Source organism: Rhineura floridana, chromosome 17 (genome assembly GCF_030035675.1).
Source record: "Rhineura floridana isolate rRhiFlo1 chromosome 17, rRhiFlo1.hap2, whole genome shotgun sequence".
NCBI lineage: Eukaryota > Metazoa > Chordata > Lepidosauria > Squamata > Rhineuridae > Rhineura > Rhineura floridana.
The window spans coordinates 14,373,356-14,395,693 of record NC_084496.1 but is presented as its reverse complement, the minus strand read 5'-3'; the positions used below and the strand labels follow the sequence as shown (position 1 = coordinate 14,395,693).

General features: G+C 44.0%; 1 protein-coding gene across 6 annotated transcripts in view; it reads right to left on the bottom strand.

Annotated features, from left to right (window-relative positions):
• Nucleotides 1-22,338, bottom strand: part of REXO5 (RNA exonuclease 5) — a 38,422-nt gene that overhangs the window by 6,029 nt on the left and 10,055 nt on the right. For 3 of the 6 annotated variants that reach the window (XM_061600364.1, XM_061600363.1, XM_061600365.1), the window contains exons 5-19: nt 21,932-22,019; nt 21,030-21,137; nt 20,248-20,336; nt 19,132-19,247; nt 17,748-17,886; nt 15,533-15,627; nt 13,569-13,671; nt 12,668-12,777; nt 11,807-11,915; nt 10,113-10,223; nt 5,013-5,150; nt 4,410-4,502; nt 2,233-2,452; nt 970-1,178; nt 161-270 (exon numbers count right to left, since the gene is read on the bottom strand). In XM_061600364.1, the coding sequence (XP_061456348.1) occupies nt 161-270; nt 970-1,178; nt 2,233-2,452; nt 4,410-4,502; nt 5,013-5,150; nt 10,113-10,223; nt 11,807-11,915; nt 12,668-12,777; nt 13,569-13,671; nt 15,533-15,627; nt 17,748-17,886; nt 19,132-19,247; nt 20,248-20,336; nt 21,030-21,137; nt 21,932-22,019 (1,838 nt within the window). The remainder of the gene's footprint in view (nt 1-160; nt 271-969; nt 1,179-2,232; nt 2,453-4,409; nt 4,503-5,012; nt 5,151-10,112; nt 10,224-11,806; nt 11,916-12,667; nt 12,778-13,568; nt 13,672-15,532; nt 15,628-17,747; nt 17,887-19,131; nt 19,248-20,247; nt 20,337-21,029; nt 21,138-21,931; nt 22,020-22,338) is intronic. The other 3 variants (XM_061600366.1, XM_061600369.1, XM_061600368.1) reach the window with 3 other exon arrangements.

Genomic DNA, 22,338 nt, shown 5'->3' with positions numbered 1-22,338 from the left:
ACCTGACAGGTGGCTGTCTAGCTGCCTCTTGAATGCCTCCAGTGTAGGAGAGCCCACCACCTCCCTAGGTCATTGGTTCCATTATTGTACTGCTCTAACAGTTAGAAATTTGGGGAAAGAGGAAAAAAATATTGACAAAAGCATGTGGCTTTTTTTTTACCTGTTTGTGCCCGGTAACAGAATGACACAGAGCATGTGATCTGGTAAGCCTTGGTAGAGCTTTTTGATTCTGTGGTCAAATGCCTTCATTGCTTTCTTTAAATCTTGTTCCTGTGTAGGAATAACATGAAGGCAGTCATTTAAAAAAAGGAAAAAAAGGAAAAACTCAACAGCCAGAACAACAACATAGGAAGGGCAACAGAAAGTGACTCTATAGTGCGCAAAATAAAATTGGTAACAGGTTCTCCAGTTCTTTAAAATTTCAGTTAGAAAATCCATCACTAACTGATCCTATTTTGGGCCGAGGACCACACTTGCTGTTGGTTAATATCCTCTGAGGACTGCTCAAAGGACATGACCAAAGTAAATGTGGGCATCACCAATATGGTCATGGTCACCCTGTGCTCAGTCTCTTTTGCGCGCGCACGCACGCACGCACGCCAGCACTGCTGGATCAGACAGCAAGAGCACTCTCTCCACCTGCAGTTCCCCTAGCAACCGGTATTCAAAGACAGACTGCCTCAGACAGTGGATATGCATTCACACACACACCACTGTGGTGCCAGGTGATTCAGTAGAGATGCATGGAGGACTAGGGTCATGTACGCCTCCCAAATCAAGTAAAGTTTTCAGATCAGTCATCAAGAACACCCCAGTGTTCAAGGCCATTATCAGTACTGTAAACTGCCATCTTAGGAAGTTATCATATCTTGGTTTCCTTATTCCAAGCTTGGCATTCAAACCGCTGCCCCATGACATCTGATCAATGATATCGTGAAAGTGACAGGGAAAGCAAGACAAAAAGCTCACCAAAGCAAAGGTCTTCTTCTTTTCCGGGAAGGGAGCTTTAAGCAGTGGCTGCGAAACAGCAAGCTTTCCACCGTTTTGAGTCACGTGGCAGAACCACTTGTGGAGGCGTGCAGGGGTAAGAGCCATCCTGCTCTGCAGCTTGCTGCCTCTGTCCCTCTCCTCCTCTATGGTTTTAAGAGCACGGCGGACACTTTCTGGTGTCTGGAATTCTAAAACACAAGCAAACAATTATTACACAACCACTTTATACCTCTGATGAAAAAGGTTTTGACCCACAAGCGCTTATGCCATTATGTTTGTTAAAACAGTCGGTGGCATTTTAATACCCTTAGAGTTAATAAAATAAGAATGGAAGAACAGCCCTTTTACAACAGGTGTGTGCAGTTTTTATAAATGTTTTGATGTATATTTAAAAAGAAGCTGAGCTCTTTTAAAGTCATTAAAAGATTAATCAGTGAAACTTTGCAGCCCTAAAGTAAAAAAAAAGTGCTACTGCAAGATATTAAGAATATTGTAAGAACTGGTTATGGAACAGCTGCTCCAGATGATTCGTAAGATGAAAGGGATCACAAAGGTCATTTAGACCTACCCCCGCTGATGCAGGAAACCTGACTGATGGTCGGCCAGCCTCTGATTGAAAACCTCTTAATGAAAGAGTGTCCACCCTCTTTCAGTGCAGTCTGTTCTGCTGTTGGCTTGTTTGTACTATCAGGAAGTTCTTCCTAAAGTTTAGTCCAAATCCTTTTTCTTGTAATTTAAATCCATTGGCTTGGATCCTACCCCTCTGGAGCAACAAGAACAGGTTATCGTCATCATCTAAGTGACAACCATTCAAATATTTGAATGCAAAGGAACCAAGCTCTACAGGGGAAGGTCATCCTCTTTCCCCCAAGTACCATTAGCAACAAGAAATATGGTGTGATCAAATTCTTCTACTTTTGGTCAATGTAAAACATGGACCAACTTTTAGTCCATTTAGAATATTCATCTTGCTTTTTCCCCCTGATCTAAGAAGCTGCAGGAAAAGAATGCTCCTAGAATCCAATCCCTCAGGTGTTATCATTTGGATTAATGCTAGAGACCATTCATTGGTTGTCGCATCAGCTTATTTTACTATTTGCTTATTAAATTTATATTCCGCCCTTCTTCCCAGAAGAAGCCCAGGGTGGCAAACAAATGATAAAACCTCTTTTTTCCACTCATCCAAGAAGCTGCAGGAAAATAATGCTCTAGGATCCAATCCCTCAATGTTGTCATACTTACTCAGAAAACAATAATTCCTCCGTTTTCCAGTTCTGGGATCCCTTGGCACGAAAACGGCATTTAAATCTTTCAGATAACCCAGTTTTTCCCGTAAGTCTGTCTCGCTCTGGGTTTTCCCCAGTCCCGACAGGTAAAGGACACCTTCGTTGTCTGCATCCCTTTCCAACTCTTTCACCAGCATCTCACAATCAAGTGTAACCTCAGTGATGGGTCTCTGAAGCTGAAGGCACCAAAACAGAAGCAGACAATAACCTCAGATCTTGCAGAGCATGTTTCTGAGACCTCCATTGTGTGTGCATAAGGGAATTGCAACATGATTCACTAGAAAAGACAATAATGCTGGGGGGGAAAGAAGGGAGCAGAAAAAGAGGAAGGAAGCTACAGACCTGAACTTACAAGATCTGAGCAGGGTGGTTCATGACAGATGCTCTTGGAGGTTGCTGATTCATAGGGTTGCCATAAGTCATAACCGACTTGAAGGCACATAACAACAACAACAACAACAAGGGAATTGCAACAGAGGAGTGGAAAGCTGGGGCCTGAGTCCTTGAGAGGCATCTGAACCACACAGGCACCAGAAGAGTCTTTTATTTAAAAAATATTTTGTAAGAGACAAGGCTACAAATCACAGATAGCAAATACATGAGAGAAATTCCCAGAATTACAACAAAGGTAGGTAAAAATAAGACATAAATGAAGGGTTTATTGAGATGGAGAGCTGGCATCTATAATCAAAAAGCTGGGGAATGCCCTATAAACATAAGTGAGTGGGCATTAGTAGAATAAATACCACCTTTTTATATCATCTTCTACATCTCTATGATGACCACGTGTGAACAGTAATTTTAAGACAGATCAGCTACCCTGATCTACATAGATCAGCCAAGTGACTAAATTCTGATGACAACATTGTGTGTTATGAATTCATAGACTGCTGAGGAAGACCCCTTGGAGGTTGAAACGCATTTACTACAGACCATTCATTGCTTTGATGCATCACCTTATTTTGTTATTGTTTATTAAATTTATATTCTGCTTTTCCTCCCAGAAGGAGCCCAGGATGGCAAACAAATGATAAAATATTAAAAATGCCTTTTTAAAAAACGTTTAGAACACCTTAAACATTTTAAAAATAATTTCAACACAGATGCAGACTGGGTTAAGGTCTCTACTTAAAAGGCTTGTTGAAAGAGGAAGCTTGATGTAAAGGCATTGTTCTGGATAGTTGCAATCATAATGGTTGTATTTTGGAAATTTCATTCATATGTTTATTGCTGGTTTGGTTTTTTTGTAAGATTAAAGTTGCATTTTACTTTATAGTATATTAGCAGCACTTCATATATATTTTTGTGCCTACCCAGTTGTGCCTTAAGGCGCAATCCTCCTGGTAGTTACGCCAAGCCAAGAGGATACAGGATGTGGCGCAGCTGTGGCGTAGCAGGGACAATGTTGGCACAGCCGGGCTGCTCTGGCAGAAATCCCCCACCCAAGTGCAGTAAAGGTTTGGCCGGTAAAAGGTCCCAAAAAGGGGCGTTCTGGGGTTTGTGTGTCAGGGATGGAACTGAAGGGAGGGGGACTTATGCTGAATCCTGATCCTGTTCAATTCCATCCTGCTCCCCTCCCAGGGTTCCTGAATGGAGGTAGGATTGGCAGCCTCTTCCACCATCTTCCTTTCACCGACTCCACTCCTGCTGGCCTTTTCCGTGTTGGATTATTCCCTAAGTTAATGTAATAGACAATACTGAGTTAGATGGACCAGTTCTGCCTCTATATAAGGTAACTTCCTATATTCCTAATATTTCAGTTTAGATGGCCTGATAGAAATTCAAGCCCAAGAAGTGCAAAAGAAGAGGGCACCCTGGCGAGTGTCCACAGCAGCTGCTAACTCACTTCAGATTTGTTCCTGACTGCACATACCTGTCTTTCCTTTTAGGCTGGAAAAAAAAGCTAAGTTTTGCCTCCCTTCCCAGCCCGATGGCCTGGAGGCAATTTGTATACGCCATAGGTGAGTGACTACATACAGGTCTGGCAAAAGCAGTTTGCTTAATGAGGGTTCAGCATGATGTAAGGGCTGGACAGCTTGGTGGCCTGCAATGGCAGGAGCTAAGATGCTGCTGTGCACCTCGTTGCTCTTTTTCCAACACTGCCATGAGTGCAAGGGCAAGATACAAGCTTACCTTGATCAAGGAGCCTGCTACTTCCTCTCCGTTGAGACTCTCCATGGCAAGCTGGGCAGCCTCTAGGACTTCATATTGAACACAGATGTGGGGCTTTGGAAAAGGAGAAGATTCCAACAGATCGGTGCAGTTCAGCCATTAAGATCATAGGCCCATAAACCACAGTTTTATTTGTCCAAGAACAAACCATATGCCTACCCATTCATCCCCCCTCACCTGCCCGGCTTCAGCACTTATATCCTGGCTCGTTAAAGCATAGCTTCCTGCAAGTCCCAGCTGTGGTTTACAAGCCAGGATATGAAACCAGTGGTGAATGGAAATATTTATTTAGAAAACGTGTATTCTGCTTTTCAACTACAAGAGCCCCAAGCTGGTTAAAAACAAATGCAAACAATATAATACAGCAGAACTGAGAATTAAAAGCCAGAGCAGTGTTAAAACTGGGTTGACAGTGTCTGGAAGGCCACAGCTTCCCCACCCCTTCAGTAGGAAAGAAAGGAAGTGGGGGCTTCACAGGCCGAGAGAGAAGGGGAACAAACACACTTAGCTTTTGGGGGCTTTGCACTGCCCGCCTCACCACAGCAGGATTTCTACGTTATTTACCTCACACGTTTCTGCAATGGCACTTATTGACAGAACGTGGCCATACTTCTTAAAGGTTCTCTTCAGAGACTTTAGGCAAGCGTCTTTGCCAAATGGGCCTGCATAAACCGTAAGCATGTTTGCCAGCTTGGTCCTCATCTACAAGAAGAAGGTTTTTTTAAAAAAGTTGGTTCCTCTCCTCTGAGTAGACCAGGGGTTCCCAACCTGTGGTCCCTGAGCTTCATTCAGGTGGTCTGTGACATGTTTGTGTTAAATATTTTTAACTGTATTTTTATTCTCTTTATTTCTTACATTACTGTATTACGATTTGAATCCTGTGAAAATGCAAATTGCAATACGACAAAATACAATAGATAAGAAATACAGGAAGCAATAAAATACAATTAAAAATCACACAGCATCTGGCACAGCATGCTACAATCCCTACAACAGGGATAAAAAAGTTTGGGAACCACTGTTGTAGAACAAGGACTAGCAGATTTTGGACTTTCAAGATCTCTCTTGTTTATTTTTAATTACTCCCCCCTCCTCAAAGGTCACAAAATCATAAAACTTTGGAGGAGGCCATTTATTTATGAGATTTATTACCTGACCTTCACCTTGAGGTCCCAGAATGGGTGACAACAAAGAGCAAATACAGTTTTAAAGCAGATAAAAATTGCTAGAGTTTTAAAACACATCAAACTGTTTCATCTCAGAACGGAAAAATATAAACTGAGCAAAGGAGTTCCGTCACCAGAAACAAAGCACCTTAACTGTCAAAGGGCAGGATAAAGAGGCATGTGTTCAATGTGCGGCAAAAACTGTGCAATGTAGATGCTAGACACACCTCTGTAGGGTGAGAGTCTAACAATTTTATGTATTTGATTCACAACATCTCTGCTATCTTTTCGGCGCCTTTTGAAGACTTTCCTCTTTCAACAAGCCTTTTAGGTCGAGACCTATCCCAGTCTGCGTCTGTGTTAGAATTGCTTAATATGTTTTTTAATAATGTTTTTAACCCTTTTAAAAAGTTTTTTTTTAGAAATGTTTTAAACACTGTTTTGTTTTAATGTATTTTAAGATCTGTTTTTATGATGTTTTAAAGTGTTTTCAGTGCTTTGTTTGCCGCCCTGGGCTCCTGCTGGGAGGAAGGGCGGGATACAAATTAAATAATAAATAATAACATTTATATACCACTTGCTCGTAATAAAACCTCAAAGCAGTTTACATAAAACAAAACAAAACATACTAATCAATAAAAGACAGTTAAAACAGTTTTTTAAAAACACTGAAAAACTAAAATCAACAAGGCGCTAAAAATAGATGAACTCATCTAACTTCTACATATCTGGATAGGGTTGCCTAAACAAAAACGTTGCAAGCTGTTGCTGGAAATTTAGGGGCTGCCCCTAAGAAAGCCCTCTTGCTGGCTGACATTTCATGCACTTCCGAGGATGGTGGAACTACCAAGAGAGCCCCCTCTGTGGCTCTTAATGCCTGAGAAGGTCCATAGGGATGGAAGCGGCCTTTCAGAGATTTGGGACCCAAGCCATTTAGGGCTTTAATCACTAATATGAGCGCTTTTAATTGGGCCCGGAAACAAACTGGTAATCCGTGCAGTTGTTTTAAAGGTTATATGAGCTCTAAATGGAACCCCAGTCAGTAACCTGGTCACTGGTGGATGAGATGATGGTGTCGGGTGGAAGGGTTTGGATTTGTTAGGCACTGGGGAACATTTTGGGACAAGCCGGGCCTGTACAAAAGGGACGGGCTCCACTTGAACCAGAATGGAACCAGCCTGCTGGCACTTAAAATTAAAAAGGTGGCAGAGCAGCTTTTAAACTGACTGAGGGGGGAAACCCGACAGGAGCTGAGGAAGGTCCGGTTCAGAATAAATCTCCCCCCGGGATAAAGACCAAATATATGATGAAATTTTAAAAGGGGTAGGCCTAGAAGTAGGCATTGTGAGAGCAGGGGCACAGGATATAAATTCAGAAGGGCAAAATTACCACAGGCCACTTGAAGAGAGACACTGCTTACAAGTGCCTGTATGCTAATGATAGGATCCTCCGAACCAAGATGGGAGAACTGGAGTGCTTGGTCTTAGAGAAGAGCATTGATATAGTGAGCATAACACAGACCTGTTGGAATGGAGAAAACCAGAGGGATATGGTTATCCCTGGATATAAACTATATCGGAAGGACAGGGAAGGATGTATTGGTGGCGGAGTCACTCTGTACGTGAAAGAAGGCATTGAATCCAGCAAGCTCGAAACCCCAAAAGAGGCGGACTCCTCCACAGAATCGTTGTGGGTGGTGATACCATGCCCCAGGAGGAATTTAATACTGGGAACGATATATCGTCCCCCTGATCAAAATGCTCAGGGAGACCTTGAGATGAGATATGAAATTGAGGAAGCATCCAAACTAGGAAATGTGGTAGTAATGGGTGACTTCAACTACCCGGACATAGACTGGCCGCATATGTGTTCCAGTCATGACAAAGAAGCAAAATTTCTAGATATTCTAAATGACTATTCCCTAGACCAGTTGGTCATGGAACCGACCAGAGGGACGGCAACCCTGGACTTAATCCTCAGTGGGGACCGGGACCTGGTGTGAGATGTAAGTGTTATTGAACCGATTGGGAGCAGTGACCATAGTGCTATTAAATTAAACATACATGTAAATGGCCAATTGCCAAGAAAATCCAACATGGTCACATTTGACTTCAAAAGAGGAAACTTCATAAAAATGAGGGGATTGGTAAAAAGAAAGCTGAAAAACAAAGTCCAGAGGGTCACATCACTCGAAAATGCTTGGAAGTTGTTTAAAAACACTATATGAGAAGTTCAACTGGAGTGCATACCGCAGATCAGAAAAGGTACCGCCAGGGCCAAGAAGATGCCAGCATGGTTAACGAGCAAAGTCAAGGAAGCTCTTAGAGGCAAAAAGTCTTCCTTCAGAAAATGGAGGTCTTGTCCGAATGAAGAAAATAAAAAAGAACACAAACTCTGGCAAAAGAAATGCAAGAAGACAATAAGGGATGCTAAAAAAGAATTTGAGGAGCACATTGCTAAGAACATAAAAACCAACAACAAAAAATTCTATAAATACATTCAAGGCAGGAGACCATCTAGGGAGGCAATTGGACCCTTGGATGATAAGGGAGTCAAAGGTGTACTAAAGAACGATAAGGAGATTGCAGAGAAGCTAAATGAATTCTTTGCATCTGTCTTCACAGTGGAAGATATAGCGCAGATCCCTGAACCTGAACTAACATTTGCAGGAAGGGATTCTGAGGAACTGAGACAAATAGTGGTAACGAGAGAGGAAGTTCTAGGCTTAATGGACAATATAAAAACTGACAAATCACCGGGCCAGAATGGCATCCACCCGAGAGTTCTCTTAAAGCTAGATTAACTAAGCACATAGAAGAACAAGCCTTGCTGAAGCAGAGCCAGCATGGCTTCTGCAAGGGAAAGTCCTGTCTCAGTAACCTATTAGAATTCTTTGAGAGTGTCAACAAGCATACAGATAGAGGTGATCCAGTGGACATAGTGTACTTAGACTTTCAAAAAGCGTTTGACAAGGTACCTCACCAAAGACTTCTGAGGAAGCTTAGCAGTCATGGAATAAGAGGAGAGGTCCTCTTGTGGATAAGGAATTGGTTAAGAAGCAGAAAGCAGAATAAACGGACAGTTCTCCCAATGCAGGGCTGTAGAAAGTGGAGTCCCTTAAGGATCAGTATTGGGACCTGTACTTTTCAACTTGTTCATTAATAACCTAGAATTAGGAGTGAGCAGTGAAGTGGCCAAGTTTGCTGACGACACTAAATTGTTCAGGGTTGTTAAAACAAAAAGGGATTGCGAAGAGCTCCAAAAAGACCTCTCCAAACTGTGTGAATGGGCGGAAAAATGGCAAATGCAATTCAATATAAACAAGTGTAAAATTATGCATATTGGAGCAAAAAATCTTAATTTCACATATACGCTCATGGGGTCTGAACTGGGGGTGACCGACCAGGACAGAGACTTCGGGGTTGTAGTGGACAGCACGATGAAAATGTCGACCCAGTGTGCGGCAGCTCTGAAAAAGGCAAATTCCATGCTAGGGATAATTAGGAAAGGTATTGAAAATAAAACAGCCGATATCCGTTGTATAAATCTATGGTGCGGCCGCATTTGGAATACTGTGTACAGTTCTGGTCGCCTCATCTCAAAAAGGATATTATAGAGTTGGAAAAGGTTCAGAAGAGGGCAACCGGAATGATCAAGGGGATGGAGCGACTCCCTTATGAGGAAAGGTTGCAGCATTTGGGGCTTTTTAGTTTAGAGAAAAGGCGGGTCAGAGGAGACATGATAGAAGTGTATAAAATTATGCATGGCATTGAGAAAGTGGATAGAGAAAAGTTCTTCTCCCTCTCTCATAATACTAGAACTCGTGGACATTCAAAGAAGCTGAATGTTGGAAGATTCAGGACAGACAAACGGAAGGACTTCTTTACTCAGCGCATAGTTAAACTATCGAATTTGCTCCCACAAGATGAAGTAATGGCCACCAGCTTGGATGGCTTTAAAAGAAGATTAGACAAATTCATGGAGGACAGGGCTATCAATGGCTACTAGCCATGATGGCTGTGCTCTGCCACCCTAGTCAGAGGCAGCATGCTTCTGAAAACCAGTTGCCGGAAGCCTCAGGAGGGGAGAGTGTTCTTGCACTCGGGTCCTGCTTGCGGGCTTCCCCCAGGCACCTGGTTGGCCACTGTGACTAGATGGGCCACTGGCCTGATCCAACAGGCTCTTCTTATGTTCTTATGACCAGTTGAAGTTTCCAAGCAGCAGACAGGGCAGTGCCGCAATTGCATGTTTCTATGTTCAATTCCTGCTTGATGCAGGAAAACTCAGAGGTAGAGCATCTCCGGGAGATGGTTGCCCAGCCTCTGCTTGAAGACCTGAAGTGTGAAGTAGGGCCAGTGATGGGGGTGGCCTGGGAAAGAGTCTCGAGGGTCAGAGAGACACCTGAAGGATGGCATTCAGCCCTTGGTTTCCCCCTCCCCTCTGTTGCAGATCTACCTTTTGCTACCTCTGTTGTAGAATACTGGGAAGCACTGTTTACCTTTGAGACCGTTTCTGCAACCTGGTGCGGTGTATCCTGCTGCAGACCCAAACAAAGTTGAATTACACTGAAGGAGGACCTGGGAATCTCTTCCAGGGCTCTCTGGAGTACCTAAATAGGGACAGAGTTGGAGAGGAGACATTTGGGGATAAAGGGCTACAGGTCAATAGAGGGAAAACCTGGGTGCATGCAAAACTAATATCCAGGGGTGGGAAATCTTTTTAAGCCTGCTGCATGTCTCCCTGGGCATCCTTCTGAGGGTCACATGCCAATGGTGGGCAGGGCCAGAGGCAAAAGTGGGCAGAGCAATGAATGTACATTTTGCCTTTGTGCAGTAGGTCAGCATCTACACATGCTCACACACCCCTCCCTGTCCTCCATTCGGGTAAGCAAGTCATTCTCAGCGTTCAAGGACACATTCCAGCTAGGCAGAAACACTCAAGAAGAATGCAAAGCAGAGCCAGCGAGGGGTGTGGCCTGTGGAGATTTTTGAGGGCCAGACAGAGAAGCCTGGAGGTCCGCATTCTGATTTGGATGAGGGTCATGGGAGTTGCAGTCCAAAACATCTGGAGGGCACCAGGTTGGCAAAAGCTGTGTTAGCCTAATATGTTTAAAGGAATTTAATCATTATTGGCTATTAACAGTGAGAGTCAGTGTGGTGTAGTGGTTAAGGCGTTGGACTACGACCTGGGAGACCAGGGTTTGAATCCCCACATAGCCATGAAGCTCACTGGGTGACCTTGGGCCAGTCACTGCCTCTCAGCCTCATGAAAACCCTATCCATAGGGTCGCCATAAGTCGGAATCGACTTGAAGGCAGTACATTTACATTTAGCTATTAATAAAGTTTGCTTTATTTGCCCTCATCAGTTATGTCAACAGAAGATCAGAGAAAACGAACATCTTACTGAGCAACTGGGCAGAATACTTTATTTTATTTATTTATTTATTAAATTTACTCGTCACCCATCTGGCTGGCTGTCCAGCCACTCTGGGCGACGTACAAAATAAAAACATACAAATACATTAAAACATTAAAAATCTCAACAACAATAATAAAACCTAACCCACCCCAAAAGCCTGCCTGAAGAGCCAGGTCTTCAAGGCCCGGCGGAAGCTCATCATAGAGGGGGCATGGCGGAGATCATTTGTCTGCACACCTCCTTTTCCTTATGTACATATTTATTTTAATGAGAGCTGAATATTCAGGGTAGGGGGCCTGAAACCTCCCTGATGGGGTCAGGCACCTCAAAGGCTCTGTGTGGTTACGACCCAAGACACACACCAGCGTGCACGCACACACACACACCCCACCTCATCTGAAGAGGTCCAGCTTGTCTGGATAATCCCATTTATTTATTATCCCACCTTTCCTCCAAGGAGCTCAAGTTGGCATGCATAGTTCTCCCCCTTCTCAGTTCATCCTCACAACAAGCTTGTGAGGTAGGTTAGGTTGAGAGATAGCGAGTTGCTCACAATCACCCATTGAGATTCATGGCTGAATGGGGACTTGAACCCTGGTCTCCTGGGTCCTACTCCAACACTAAGCCATTCTGGTTTCCAAGTGCTTGAAACAGCTGTTTCTTTTTCTGTTGGGAAGGACTAAGGCCACATGCTTCTCAGCTCTGGAAAATGAATATTATGCTGGGAGAAATATTTGTCTGCGTAAGTCTGTGGGGGATATTTATAACTTACTTGCTTATTAAGAGAACTAATATGATTTTGACAGTTGTAGGAAGCAGCTTCACTCTGTCCTCCCAGAAAAAATGTTTTTTGACCAACAGAGCACAAGATGTCTAGAAGGCTAAGAGACAACAAAGGAAACTAAAGTCAGTTAAAAGCAAAACAACCCAATGTCATGTTTAAAACTAACTACTCTTGTTAGGTAATAATAATGCCTCACATTTATATAGCTTGCAGAAAAGTCCTTCACAGATGCTCTCTTGTTACGATAATTACAACAACCCTGTAAGGTAGTCAGCGTTATTATTATGCAAGGAGGAAGCTTCTAATTAAAGGCACAGTTGCTCTGAACAACCTCCATAGTGTTTTGTAAATCCACACCAGACAAGGCAGTGCTGAATTGCATTTTACTGTGAAACAATTACAGGGGGGAAAACACGAGGCCAACAGAAAAATTTAGAATGCAACATTGATAATAATATCATCCGGATTCTCCATACAAAGCAGGTGAACTAAATATGTTAAATTGCTAGAATGGAAATAGCTAAGAATGCCAGAGTCCAGCAAGTCATCGGGAGATGGCTAAAATGTTGAGTTTCCAGGTTTGGTTGCTTTTTCAAAAACAAAAACACATGGTGATCGTGATAAGAGCATGGTTCATTAAATGAATGCAAGCTGATTAACATGTGGCCAACATGTCCTGCAATTGGGGATAGCTTATTTGCACAGTGTTCTTCCTAGAGACTCTGCCAGTACAATAAAATCTTGGATAAGTGGTGTGAAGGTGCTGCAGGAGGCTTTGATACACACATTGTTCAGGCAAAGGCTGCAGTTTTTCAAACAGGAGAATTAAAAACTGCACAGGTTATTTACCTTTGGGTGGGTTTTCTCACTCCATTCTCCTGGTGTGGCAAAGGACAGTTCTGCCTGTTTCCAGTCTCCCTTTCTTGTTGCAATCTTGCTTCCAGGTTCAGTTCTGCTACCTGGTATGAAGTTAACATATTTTAGAAAACACCTCCCCCTCCAAAGTTTGCATTCAATCACAGTTGCAGGAACCCAAATGTGTCATTGTGCTGGGGTGTGCGTGTACAGAATTGTACAGAGGCTTTCCTTGTGACTAATGTGCCCAGTTCCAATTCAGCATGCGGTATAATGAATCAGGGTGAGATTTTGGCACCCAAGTAGAGAGAGTAGCTTGCACTAGATCAGGTTTTCCCCAAACCTGGTGCTCTTCAAATACTTTACACTGCAACTCCCATAAGCACCAGCCAGCATGGCCAATGATCAGAGATGATGGTGGTGGTGGTGATAACTGGCTCCCACTAAATGTCCCTGACTACATGGGCACCCTAGAGAGAGGCTGGCAGTCAGTGCAGGCCAGAGATGGGAACCTTTGGTACTCCATATGTGGCTGAACTACAACTCCATTATCTCTGCCCATTAGGCATGCTGGCTGGGCCTAATGGGAGCTGGAGTCCAACAGCAGCTGGAGGACCAAAGCTTCCTTACCCCTGGTGTAGGCAGCCAGACTCAAGGCCCACCTGATTATAAAACCCAAATTCTGCAAGCTTATTTCAAAGTCATAGCGAGCAACTCTTTTACTTTCCTGTCTACTTGATGTATTCAATACATTGTGATGGGTCTTGAATATTTAGGTTTTATTTTTCTGTTGTTCCAAGGCATTTTCTCTTTCCAGGTATACAATCCTTTTGCAAAAAATCTTTTCAAAAAATAAAAGTGAAAAGAAGCGCAAAAAAGATGCAAAATGACGCACCTTTCTGGGTCCCTGGTTAATGAAATACTGGGCCAGTTCAAGGGCACACTTAGCATCTTCAGTTGGATCATGACCCTTTCCGTCTGTGGGCTGAATTTGTTTCCTACGAGGCAGAGGAGCAAAATGTGCAAAAGGTTAAGTACCAATCAGTGCCTGGAATGAACTCGTTCAGTTTAATGAAGTTCACTGAATGAGTTCAAAAATCTCTGAACTACACTTGAAAGTTGTTGCCATAAATAATGTGAATTAAGTTAATTTGGAGGTAGAACTTTGAATAATTTCCAGTTCATCTTCAAGTTGGGCTCCTCCTGGGAGGAAGGGCGGGATATAAATCAAATAATAAATAAATAAAGGTCATTCTTTTAGGCATTTTTTATGCTTTAGACCAGGTGGTGGGAAACTTTTGCCCTCCCAGTTTGTCCCACAAGACTGTTTTCCCCTCACACCATGGCCACCTGCACCACACCTGTCATATGTGACATCAAGTGTGGGGCAGGCAGACATGTGGCTTTATGGGATGTGCAACTGAATTCCCCATGGGGACTTCAATCACACAGTTGATACTTGCAGAAAATAGGGTTGAAGTCACCACCGATCAGCTGACGGTAATGATGAGTTCAACCCTACTGCATCAGCTGTGCAACCAAGTTCTCCATGGGGAACTGAAGTCGCACAGCCGATCCCTGCAGAAAGCACCTCTACCAGCCCCATGCTCAGGGCTTAGCTTGAGCTCAGGCTTAGCTGGGAACTTTGACAGGTGGGTGGGGCATTATGACATCAGGTGATGGACAAGTGGACTGTCCCACCCATCTGTCAGTTAAAGTTGGGGACGGACCAGGCCAACTGGGTGTGAAAGGATCCTCATCCATGCTTTACAGAGTAATGTAAGCTACAGATGGGGAACCTCTGGCCCTCTAGATGCTGCTGGACTCCAATTCCCATCATCCTTGAGTATTGGCCAGGTTTATTTTTATTTCATTTATTTCTTACATTGATATCCCACCTTTCTTCCTAGGAGCTTCTCCCCTCCCCATTTTATCCTCACAACAACCCTGTGAGGTTAGGCTGAGAGGCAGTGACTGGCCAAGGTCACCCAGTGAGCTTCATGGCTGTGTGGGGATTCGAACCCTGGTCTCCCAGGTCGTAGTCCAACACTCTAACCACTACGCCACATTGGCTCTCTAAAAACACCTAAAAGATAATTAAAATGAACAGTAAACTAAAAAGAGATTAAAACGCATCCACATCTACATGTCTGAAATGCTGAACTATTACTCTTCCACAATCCCTGAATGTTAACCATGCTGGCACGGGCTGAAGGGAGTTGCAGTTCAGCAACATCTGGAAGGCCACATATTTTCCACTGCTCGTTCAGGGCTTTTAAAGGTTACACATGCACGCATCCCTCTGAATTAAGCCTGGAAACCAACCGAAGTCTATAAATCCCCCCACCCCCAACTGGCATCATGCGCTCCTTGCAGCCAACCAAGCCCAATAAGCTGATAAGTTACGTGGCATTCCGAATAAGCTGATAAGTTACGTGGCTGAGTGCAGATTCGAACTCTGGCCTCCCAGGTCATAGTCCATCACCCTAATCATTGCAGTACACTGGCTACATGTTGGATGAGCTGATATTCAACAACTCTGGGAGGGCTACAGGTTCCCCATTCCTGACATTAGTTTTTTAAAAAAACCTTTGGCTTGGATGACTGAGTGGTTTATAGATGTCAGGCAGACTTACAACATGTTCCTATATATACACAGAAATAAGTCCCAATGAGCTCAATGGGATTTACTCCCAGATAAGCATGTATAGGATTGTAGCCTTAATCACCTGGGGGGGGGGGATCCTCCACCTGGAAGGATTTCCTTTTGTGGTTCAGCAATCCCACATTTTACTTAATTATACATGTACTTAAACTGGGAGCTCTAGCTTGAGGAATGAGGGACAGGAAATATCTTACCCTAAAACTGCTTTTGCTAAGAATTTCAGCTTGAATCTTTTACCACCCTTCCTGGCAAAAAGGAGAGAAGTATCTATCACATTCGGATGGACCATCTGGAAGAGACGGCAAGGGTGGTTAGAAAACGTTACTCACAGGTATTTGCATAAAGCTGTGATTCTAAGGGTGCAGACAAGACAGTAAAAGTACAGGTAAATCAGGTGCACTGCCATTGAGCTACAGCCATTCCTTAACCCCAGGGAGGACTAAGTAAGCCATGTGATTTTGCCGAATACATAGATCAGCCCTTGGGATTGGATCGACAATATAAAAAGCAAAAGTAAATACTGAATTTACTATCAGAACAGAAGCAGGTCTCCTCTACGTTTACCGAATGCAAACCTGGTATCCAACAACACAGAAACAGGTTGATTAGAAAGCTGTCTTAGTTTTTTCCAGTAAGAGCAAATCAAAATTCCCCCCTCCCACTTTTGCACTAAGAGCTGGGCCCCATAAAAGCAGGGGAGAGGGCTCTTTTTTGCATACAGGAGGTGGCAAATATGAGGCATGTTTGGGGTGCCAGGCTTACTTGCATGATGCAACACGCCAGAGGGCATCCTTCCATCTTTGTTCCCTTTAAACAGATGTTTTTTGGCCACGATTGAAGTGGTGGTTGCACTCTAATTAGCACCCTGATGGCCTCTTCAGACCCATCACAGGGACAAAGAACCTGTGGCCCTCCAGATGTTGTTAGACTACAACTCCCATATGTGTCATGCCATGCCCCCGCCCCATCACCATTTTAATGTGGCTTGCACCCACAGCACTCTCTCAAAATTCAAGATGTGTCCACCGGTCCAAAAAAGTTGGCGAACCTGGCTCCAACCCATTCCCCCTCCCACCCAGTGCTCACCTTCTCTCCACATTTCATGGCCACTGAGCATGTACAGACCTCATTGGATTGTTTTGGGGGTCCTCCACCCTCTTTATGGTTTTCTTCTTCTCAATAATCTTTGTACTTCTGCAGATCCCCCCTTCCCACTTTTACCTCTCTCATGTTCATGGGCGAGGCAGATTTGGCTGCATAAGCATCGGCACTCGCAGACAGAAATGACATTCCTTTGGAAGTGTGTGTGTGTGTGTGTGAATGCATCTCTGCTCCCTGACTGCTGGCCATGCTGTCTGGGGTTGATGGGAGTAAGTGTCCCACAACATTTGGAGGGCCACAGAGCCCCCATCCCTGTGCTATAGAATGCCCAAATGAGCCAACATTACTAGGTCAATTTTAGGAGCTTTTTGGGCGAGGGGAGGAGGAAAAAAAAAGATGGTTATCCTTTTGTTTAAAAGGAAGAAACCCTTAAGGATGTTTTATGCTCCTTCTATCATATAGATGCCGCCCTGGGCTCCTGCTGGGAGGAAGGGTGGGATATAAATCAAATAATAAATAAACAGATGAACCCGCTGAAAATATATTAGTTTTTCTTCCTCTCTGAAACAAACAAACCCAAGCCATTGCTGTGCTCTTCATCCCTTCCTTCCTGAAATGCAGAAAAACTCTAAAGAGGTATTAAGAGCAATGTATAGGATTGTTCTGCATGTTTTCTGGGAAGTCAGTCTCATTCTTCTGATGTCTGCCTTAACTTATGTCTCAGCTCACTCATCTTCAGATGTTGGAAGGACATCTATCCATTCTTGTGCTACTTTTAAAAAAATTCTAAAGCCTTAATGAAACCTGGAGGTGGGGGGGGAGGGGAGATGGCAGGAAGCCACCCTTTTATTGCTTCTTCACGAAGCAGAGAGGGATGGTGGAAACCAGCAAACTGTAAGCCAATGAAGTCACTGCAGAAGTCATGGAAAAATTCACAGTCTTGCTAACTGGACCTCTTTGTTCCCCAGTTTATCATCCTGCAATGCAAACGACACACATATCTATTTTAAGGTTGATAAACATTTAGGCTGCAGTCTTACAACAACTTCCCAGGGCGTTAGCCTTGCTGAACTCAAGTGCGACTTTACTCTGGAAGGACCTGCCTCTGGCTATGGGGCCGGAGAGCCGCTGCCGGTCAGTGTAGACAGTACTGAGTTAGATGGACCAAAGGTCCGATTTGGTTTAAGGGAACTTCCTATGTTCCTAAGGCTAAACGTTCAGTTTCGTTGTCTTTTGGGTAAGAGGCCCTTGCTCTGAGGCTGAGACTCATCCATAGAAAAGGAGGTGATGCTAAACGGATATACTCACTTCTAGAGCTCGGAGGTCAAAATTCAAAGAGTGACCCACTAAAACCGCGTGGGCGGGGAGCAGCTTCTTTAACTGGACCTGGACATCGGCAAGGGTCGTCGTGACTGGCAAAAGCAGCTCCTCAGTGATGCCAGAGTAGCTTCAAAACACAAGCAAAAGGAGGGAGGGATTTTCAGGGCCTTGTAGGAATGCAGCATTTTCAAGCCAAGACACAGCTATGGTGGGAAATCCCTGGAGCAGAATCCACCCCAGCCTCTTCTCTTATTCTCTTTTGAAACATCCCAAACTTCCTTTCCTTCCTGACCAAATCCCACCTTCGCTGACAAAACAACTCAGACCTGATCTAGTAACACATGCAGGAGGATGCTGTAGAAAAGCCAGTATCACTTCAGATAGCTGGTAAAGATTTTGCATTTTGACTATTGTGGCGATGTGGAGGGTAAGGGTTTTGCCAGGACAGGGGAAAGAGTTGATCCGCCCTCCCTCCTCATGCCACAGCCCTAATCTGGATCAAGTGTTCCCCCTCACCCCGCTATCTGTAAAAGTTTAAAGAGAGGAGAGATGCATTCACACACACACACACACCTCTGTGGTTAACGTTTTGTTTGGACCCAAAAGGCATGTCATTTCGAGTGTTCAGTTTGTGAGTGCCGATGCTTACGCAGCCAAATCTGCATTGCTCATGCACAAGAGGGAGGCATTAGCAGGCTGGAGGGGGGGAGTTTGGAAATGTACAAAGATTATTGAAAAAAACAAAATGCTAAAGTGTGTGCGTGTGGGAAATCTTTGAAATAGCCCGATGAGGTCTGAGCATGCTCATGGTCATGGAATGCTGATAGAAAGTGGGGTTTGGAAAGCTGGGTGAGAAGGGAAATGGATTAGAACAAGGGTCACCACTCTTTTTGGACCAATGGGCACATCTTGAATTTTGAGAGTGCTGTGGGCGCCAGTCACAAAATGGCTGCTGTGGGGCAGGTGAGGCATAACACAAAATGGCTGCTGTGGGGCAGGGGAACATAGAGTGAGGACTGTGAAGCTTTTCCCATCACTGTATTTCAATACTAGACAAGGCTCACAACATCCTGAACAGAAGCAAATGTAGGTCCCACTTGCCAACTCTTGATTAATGTAATAACCCCCACCCTTTTTATACATGTGCTTCAAATCCATCAGAATCCTCTCCAGCAGGCCCTTCCCAGTCTTTGGGTCCCCAGATGTTGATGGCCTACGACTGCCATCAGACCCAGCCAGAATGGCCAATGGTCAGTGCTGATGGGAATCGCAGTCCGGCAACATCTGGGGACCCAAAGATTGGAAAAGGCTGCTCTCCAGTGCCTAGGCTTGGCTTTTTTTGTTTTTAGGAATAAATGTGTAACTAAGGTACCTGGTGAGGTAATTTCTTATTGGTAACTTGGGCCTGACCAGCTCATTCATAATGCACTGACCACTGGCATCCACCACCGAGATTCGTGCGAGTTCGGATCCCTTATCAGTGAGGCACTGGGCAAACATTAAAAACCAAAGAATGGGAAGAAAGACCTTGACTTGGTCAGGCTGACCCCCTCCTTCCCCCAGCTCCCAACCTTTAGAGCCCACCCCATAATTACAAATCCACACGCTTGGGTCATCTGTACAGGGCTGTTTCCAGTACTCAGGACTCCTGGGGAAATTCTGAGAAAAATATCAGTCACACAGTCTCCTTTGTCCCTTTATAGCTTCTGATAAAGCTTTAGGGCAAGGATTCCAAACAGTGGTCCATGGCGTGTCAGCATTAAATACTCATAATAATTTCCAATTTTCTTTATTGCTTCTTTTAATTCTTTTATCGTATTTTATTGTATTACAATCTGAATTCTATGGAACAATAAAATACAGTAAAAGAAGCAAAAGAAACAATAAAAATGCAATTAAAAGTCATACAGCATCTAGCACAGTGCATGACAATGGCTACAACAGGCAGAAAAGTCATGAAGTGGTCTGGCAAAAAGCCTCTGCAATTTTCTAGTGGTCTGTGGGTGGGAGTGAGAAGGTTGGGAACCATTGCTTTAGGGCCTTCCTGCTAATCAGGGTTACATTCCCTGGTTAATTCTGGCTTCTAGACTTAGGAAGCTTAGACTAAGTAAGACCATTCCTCCATCTAGCTCAGTTTTGTCTACCTGAGGGGTGGGGAGCCTGTGGCAGGCCTAGCCAATGTCTACACTCCACATATTGCTTGACTACAACTCCCAGTATCCCTAACTATTGGCCATGCTGACTGGGGCTGATGAGAGCCCTACAACGTCTGGAGGACACCATGCTGGCTGCACTGGGCTTATGGACGAAGGACTTTAAAAAAAATCCTGCCATGGTATTGACCAGTGTGACATTTAAACTAAATCATAAATAAAAATAATCATTTCACACTGAAGCTCTTCACAGATTAAATCTCAGCTATGGCAAGAAAACATAAAACACAAGACTGCTTTCTTCTGTTCATTGGGGGAATGTCATGCCAACATACCATTTCACAGTCCAGCCCAAATAAGGGGCTGCTATCCATCACTGGGCCCTGGCCATGGGTGCAAACAAAATGGCTGCAGTTGCTGACATCTAGAGAAGGAAGTGCAGATATTACGTCACCAAAAGATTTTGCGAGAGCCAGTGTGGTTGGCTGCCATATTAAGTTTCCCACAATACCCTGGAGCAATACTAAATGGCAGACAGCTCCCCGACCAGGCCAGCCACTGTGGAGGGCCCTGCTGGAGCACTTGGGCACTGGCAGCTGCCCAAAGATGATGGGTGTCAACAGCGGCCCTAGATGGAGAGTATGCTAGTTTGGCAGGATATCTGAATGTAACAAACCATGGTTTGTGACTGACAAATGAATCATGGCATCCAGGTTTGAAGGGGGCTACAAACCAAGGTTTGTGCCAACTATGAACTGACAAACCATAGTTTACTGGCATAGTTCTGACTCCAGAAGCTGCAGAGATGGGAGCAAACTTGTGACACTACAAAGCTAAAGCAGACAAACAGCTTTTAAACGATAGTGTGGGTTCCAAGCAGCAACTAGCAAATCAGCTATGATTTGGCATGGTGTCTGAACTGAACCCCCCTCTCAACCAATCCAGCCTCATTCTATTCTGTCGGTGAAGCTGAATAGTTAAGCTGAATTCATACAGATCTCTGCATGTATTCTGCTCCTGAACCATGACTTTCCCACACTTTTCAAATAATTGAGATTTGCACACTAATTGGAATCACACATATATTATTTATTTTTCCCCATCAACAGGAGCTTACCTTCTAAGGGGTAATCATTGAGATGCATCTCCTCCAGAGTTAGAACATACCTGGAGAGCCCGTGACGCTCTTCTCCATATTTCTGAATTATGGGATCTTTCTGAGTCACTGAAATCCAGAACATATTTGTTTGTTTAAAACACTTATATGACATCTTTTCCAACACCTGTTTCCAATGGTGGACAAGAAAAGAGATGAGATGAAGTGAATAAATGAATAATTGTATAAAATCAATCAATAGGGAAATAACACCTCTGCCAGTAAAAAAAAACAAACCCTAGAAAGTACATCACCTGCATCAGAAAGGTCACTTTAGGGAGAAATCTCAAAGGCCTGATGTAAAAGAAAAGAGGTCAATCCCTGGTTCACACCCTCAGGAAAGGAAGTGAGAGATGCTCATTGACTTTGTTGGAGAAAGCAAAAGATTTTAATGTTGCTGGGTTTAAGTGTGTCTGTCCAGCCCCCAATCCAAAACGGAAAAAATAATTCCTAAGGGCAAAAAAAAAAGGTTCCCAAAATAGACTAATGAAAACTGAGCATGCTCAGTAGGCACAGAATGCTAAGCATGCTCAGCTGACTGTTGAGGGGGAAGGAACTGAATGATCAGAACTCTGAACCATAGCTGTCCATGCTGCAACATTTTGCTGCAGGGCCCCCACATATCTTTTGTCATATTGCCAGATCTGACCGTCTCTTTGAAAAATCTGAGGAGGGGAAAAACCTTAAAAAGCAGTAAATACTTCAGCAGAGCTCTGCCATGTGTTTGGCTGATGCAAGATCCCCTTGGGGGATGTTCACAGCAGACATAAACAAGTCAACCTGAAATAGCTAGAAATTTTTAGCAATCAAGGTTCACATACACCTAAATAATATTTGGCAATTCACAATAAATATTTCAATACCTTGCCTGCTGATCTGTGGATTGTCATTTATTCCTGCTCCGCAAAGTTTTTCCATAAAACCATCCGAGGAGGGTGGTAGACAGAAGCGCTGTTAAACAACATGAAACACGGGTTAAAAAGGATTAGAAAATGCAGAAAAAGAAAAGTGTGTCTTGCAGCAAGAGATTACTGTATCAGGTGCCCTAGGAATAGGGGACCTGTGGGCCTCCAGATGTTGTTGGGCCTCCAACTCCCACCGTTCCCGACCACTGGCTTCCTGGCTCGGGCTGATGGAAGTTAGAGTCCAACAACAGCTGGAGGGCCACAGTTTACCATCTCTGTTGTGCCCCTTCCAATAAGCTGTACACACTGAGCAACGGGGGTTACTGGTGAACCGTTCAACTCTTGTCTTCCTGAGCCTGTACCCC